A 5,505-nucleotide genomic window follows, 5' to 3' on the forward strand; every position below is an offset into this window, starting at 1 on the left:
CACAACAAGAGAATATTTCTCATGCCATGGCTGCAGATGTAAGACTTTAGAGCTAGATAATGTAATAGAAAGTGTATTGGAAAGGCATACCTTGGAGATTTGCTCAGCATGACTAAAAATATTTTTGAAAATCCGACGGATATACATAAAGAAAACTGCAAAATTAGAAATGAAGAGAAGCATATATAAGGATGAGTCATTGGATTCAGAGAGCAAATAAAGTCACTACGGCAATTTTCAAGCAATGAATTGTGCATGAAAATATTACTGCAAAAAAGACGTAAAATATAATTTTCACGAATATTTCATTAAAAAAAGTGGTGGGCACTTAATTACAGGATGAGAATACTTCACCAGTTATATTGGCTGTTAACCTCTTGTTGACTATAGAAATTAAATGGAATCATTAAATGAGAAGATAAAAGGGAAGAATCACTGCACCTTCACCTAAATACTTTTCATTCATCAGTTGTATCCTAAGATAAGTAATGCCTAAGGTAGCAATAAATTGATTTCTACAGAAGAATATCTAACACGGAGAGAACATTAAACATTCAAAGTAATCAGCAGACAGTAGAAAGATGCAGATTAACCAATCAAACCAAAATGAATTGCAACCATGGAGTGCCTGTCATGTTGATGGTTTAAGTGTTTTCTTCCATTAGAAATCTTTATACAGTCATAGTTACAAACTTAGAATTGAAGCAGCTAGTATAATTCATAACAGTCAGATAATTAACTTAATGAAAATGGCAAAATTTATATCAAGCTTACCCTCTTAGCCTCATGCTTTGTCGGGAATTCAAGAAGAACTCAAAAATAGGCCATTAACAATACATAAAATAGAACAAGATAACCGCTCAATTCATGGCTACAAAAAGTAATCTGGGTACTGACTTTTAACTTCAGATTAACTTTCATTTATATGTTTGGTAGTCCCTGGAAGAAAAAAAAAAGTATCGGTGATCAACCTTGGGCTTAAACTGCTTTTTTCTAAGCATCTAGAGTTTGAGAGTTCACATATTTGGAAAGAGAAACAAATCCAAACTTAAAATGCATATAAAATAGCTTCCATATTTTCCATTCATGAAAGATGCTCACCATCTATTGTTTCGGTTACTGCCAACTGCTGCCAACATATTCGACGTGCTACAATCCCTAAAGCCGCATTTCTTACCTGTGTAAAAAGTATTAATATATGTAAAAAAACAAAGATATGAAAAAGCTGTAACATGATTAACTATGAATCCATTTTCTTAACTTTGTTTCATGTGCATACACAATTTATCACTCAAATCTTAACTTAACCATAATGTTCAGAGAAAAAAAGTTCATTTCAACTTGCCTCGTCAAAAACTAGATTGATGAATCTCAATGAAAGTAGTAGAGTGAGAATTATTTCAGCAACTGGAGCACCAATAAGTGACAAAGGAGCCATGAACCACTGCAACGCAGATGCTAGTTGCTCAGGGGTTGTTGTCGCCAGGCATAGACTAGCACTTTGAAAGATCTTTCACCAAAGGAAAAAAGGGAAAACTTTCAGGTATACTTTGAAAAAAGGGTAAATTCCAAAAAAAAACCTAAACTTTTGGCATTTCCAACAAAACCCACTTAAACTATATTTAATCCACTTACCCCCCCTGAATTTGGAGGTGTCTCACATAGGCCCCCTAAGCTATCAATTTTCCCAACCGAACCCCTACCTGGAAATGGAAAATAACTAACAGGTCATTGACAGGAAAAAAACCCAAATAGGGCGGAGAGTGTCTGCTGACTTGTCTGTAAATGAAAAGTAATCGGGGCTTCGTTGGGAAAATTTGAAAGTTTAGGGGTGTTATGTGAGACGCCTAAAAGTTCAGAGAGGTTATGTGACAGCCCAAATTCAGGGGATTTTTGTGAAATTTACACAAAAAACCTAGTTCTTGTAGTAAAGCAATACTAGAAGCAATAAGACAAAATAGAGATGGAGAGGAGTCACAGTTTCAAGGCAAATAAAAAAATTATGGAGTACAGTAAAAATGTTTGCAAAAGCAAATGCCAAAATTATAAGGAACACGTACGGTAAAGGATAAACATGCAGAGGTACTAGCTAGAGACAAGCCTTTTCTTGTAAGCTGTAATGGTCCAATCTTCATGATTGTGTAAGAATAACCTGCCAATGATGAAGGGAGACTTGACAAGCCCATCATAGAAGGGGGAGGAGTTCTTAACTGAACAACTGGGGGTACTCCATCTGAACCAAACCCAAGCATAATGAATAAGATTCCTGAAAGGAAAGCCACTCTTCCTAATTGATCCTATTAAGGAAGAAGAAAGGTAGAAATAATTAAGCGATAATGGTTCTCAAGAAAGAAGATATCTACTAAAGTAAAGAAACCAAAAAAGGAAAATATATAAACGTAGCAAAAGAAACGCAGGACATGTATTTTTAAAAAGAAGGAAAAAAAAAGACTGAGCGCCACTTGATAAAACATGCACATAACTGCTACGTATTTTCCATGTAAAAAAAAATCATCTGAGCATGTGTGCTTTTATTTTTTATTTTATTACTTTTTTTTTGTGGAGTTAAGATTAAAGGGAAAAAAATGAAAGAGTGATAAGACAACTCTGGTAATAATGCACTGTGCTTACCATCCAAACATGTCTTGGGAGAATCCATACTGACAAGAGGCTTAGGTACAAAACTAATCCAAGGCGCATGTAAATATTTGACCTAGCTGGCAGGATAACAAGAACTAAAAGCCATGCCTGCAACAAGAAATTACTGAGATAGAAGTAAAATAACACCATGAACACCAGATAGAATTTAAAAGAATAATGAACAGAATTATATTTAATCAGTCAAAGTACATGGCTATAATCATGGAGATAGAGCAAGGATCTTCTAATTTGAATATAATATATAAGATATGATAGTTCATAAGCAATTGAAAAGTCGCTTAGAAGGTCATATGCACAATAGAACAACTAAAGGCCCATGAGAATGGGCATGCCAACATCCATCATGACCTATTTATCTCATAACAACTAAATAAAAAATCATATGGTTTGAAAACTTCTCACCATTTAATAGCGATTGTAAAATGACTAGTTCTCAGTAATACAATAGAGCAACCTTTGACAAAAATGTTAGACATTCTCGAAGCATGTGATATTTCAGTATTTAGATCATGAGAACAGACTGGACCTATTGAGATGTCCCATTGTGCACTTTTACCATTGGATAACCCAAGTTGATTATCCTTGAGAATAATAAAGTTCTCCCTTTTCAAGGGCACAAATATAAATTTATAAATTTACAGAGTATAGATATATGTATGTGTGTGCAAATGCATTCATGCAAATATACATGTACATATGCCCGTATGCTTGTTTTATATTCGCATAAATACAAACTATGTATGCATTTTGAAATGTAGAAAACATGCACAAAGCAGACTTTCTCCCTCCTAGCAGGAGGGATATCGGATATTATGGAGACAACACTTTCCAGGTAATGGATATGGTGAACCCCAAGAAATTAAGTAAATGTACTTTAATAATCAGCATAAAGGTGCCAGCTCATTTTGCTAAATGAGTTATCAAGAGATGGACAAACGGTGAGGCTCGTCATGCTAGTCACGTCATATAGGTTTGTCTCACCATCCCTTTTATTTCTTGCTAGCTTATTTAACAAAATGAGTTGACAACTCATAACCAATAATCCCTCCCCAACAAATAAGTATGTACATAATATTTACTAGCAGTTCTGCACATGCAAATGCACCTGCAAGATAAATTACTGCCTCTTTCCAAAGAAAAGTATATGTGAAAGATATACTGAACCATAAGATAGATCGTCCTATATTTCTCACCCTTCAGATTTTTAATTTTATTGCATATCCAATTAATACTGTCTGTGCAAGTCTTGCTGCTTTTGTGCTACAACATATATAGTCCAACACGAGGGCTCACACTATTTTGGGGTTTTTTTTTTGGAATTCCAAAACTTTATTGGGAGTTTAGTGAGAATTTTAAAATTTTTGGAATTAAGTGTCAAAAGTCCGACCTTATTGGGCATGAAATTTTTAACTTGAAAACCACTTTGACAATAACATTCCACTAAAATATTTAAAGATAAATTTGAAAGGAATCCATTGAAAAACGAGGTTTCTATTTCTCAGTACTCGTACGCATCATTGTCAGGTCTGATGTTTTATATCTTAATTGATTTACGTCTCTGCAACCCTCAAAGGCCTGAGCCCCAACTTGCTTTCAAGAACTGTAATGGAGAGGGAGAGAAGTTTTCGCAATTTTAAGAGTCATGTCTTTGCAATATGCCAAATTTCTATTTGAAAGAGAGACTAAGCATGACACAACAAGGGTCAGGTGGTACCTCGTAGGTGGATATAATTGTGCCAAATGACATAGTTGCCCCTCCAGTCTCAAGTAGGATGAACCACAATGTCCACTTTCATCCATAAATTTGCTTACCTCTAGTAAAGAAGAGATGGATGGAATAACCCATCCTCCGTAAAACTTCACTAATCATCTTCCAAGCATGGGTGAAGATCATCAGGCCTCAATTAGTGTCCTATTAAAATTTCCTACACGGTTTACTGAAGCCCAATTCAGGCTGCCATAAGCAAACAAACAAGAGGACCTCTCCCTCAAGACTTTATTTTTTGCCTTTCCCAAGATGTTCAAGGAAACAAGCAACAGTATTAGAGAGTCAATATTAAAAATGGGTTCATTTCACTCGAATCCGACGCACCCCCTTCTACAAATGCAGTAGCAATCTAATTCAATAGGCAAGCTTCTTATTACCAAAACAACACAACAAATCAGAAGGAAATGACTTAAAAAGAAAATATACCAGTTTGATTCTTGGGTCGAGGGAGTGCAGAAAAGTTTTGGGAGAGTCGATGAACTGGCATATAGGGCTGGAAGTGGCGCCTGAGATCAGCTTGAAAACCCTCTCCGGCGAAAACCCACCAATATTTCTTGGAACCCAAGATTCCCATCTTCTTGCTACTCCTCCTCCTCCTCCGTCGGAGTTTGCACATTCGACCAGCGCGAAGCTCCACCTCCTCCTCCTCCTCCTCAGCTTGATGGGTTCATTTATGTGGGGATTGAGAACAGTTTTGGGGATTAATTTGTTGGATTTGAAGGGCTGGGGGGTTTTAAAAGAATTGGGATGAGATTTTTTATGTGGGTTTGGAGAGTGGAGGAGAGGGAAGGAGAAATGGAGCTCGGATGTCATCGGCGGGGGGGGGGGTGAGAGAGAGAGAGAGGGGGGAGGGTGTACTTTTATGGGGTTTTTGCTATACAGCCACATCATCAACCACACTATCATCCACAACTCCTCTCATGCTACAGTACAACAGGCTTTATATGAAATTTTTTAAAAATTCATATGAAATCCGCTATAGTGTAGCAGAAGAGAAGGTGTGATTGATGGTGTAACTATAGTACCTCTTTTTTGTTTCTAGTTCGATTTTAATTTCTTTTTTAATTTATTTGGGT

General features: G+C 36.2%; 1 protein-coding gene across 5 annotated transcripts in view; it reads right to left on the reverse strand.

Moving 5' to 3' along the window:
- Positions 1-5,274, reverse strand: part of LOC109842817 (protein ABCI12, chloroplastic) — a 7,115-nt gene extending 1,841 nt beyond the window's left edge. For all 5 annotated transcript variants that reach the window (XR_002247405.1, XM_020411716.1, XM_020411715.1 and 2 more), the window contains exons 1-6: positions 4,856-5,274; positions 2,632-2,748; positions 2,061-2,297; positions 1,346-1,510; positions 1,102-1,177; positions 91-155 (exon numbers count right to left, since the gene is read on the reverse strand). Coding sequence is in view for 4 of the 5 variants with exons in the window: in XM_020411716.1 (XP_020267305.1) it covers positions 91-155; positions 1,102-1,177; positions 1,346-1,510; positions 2,061-2,297; positions 2,632-2,748; positions 4,856-5,242 (1,047 nt within the window). In the remaining variant the exon portion in view is untranslated. The remainder of the gene's footprint in view (positions 1-90; positions 156-1,101; positions 1,178-1,345; positions 1,511-2,060; positions 2,298-2,631; positions 2,749-4,855) is intronic.

This window comes from Asparagus officinalis, chromosome 5 (genome assembly GCF_001876935.1).
Source record: "Asparagus officinalis chromosome 5, Aspof.V1, whole genome shotgun sequence".
Lineage (NCBI taxonomy): Eukaryota > Viridiplantae > Streptophyta > Magnoliopsida > Asparagales > Asparagaceae > Asparagus > Asparagus officinalis.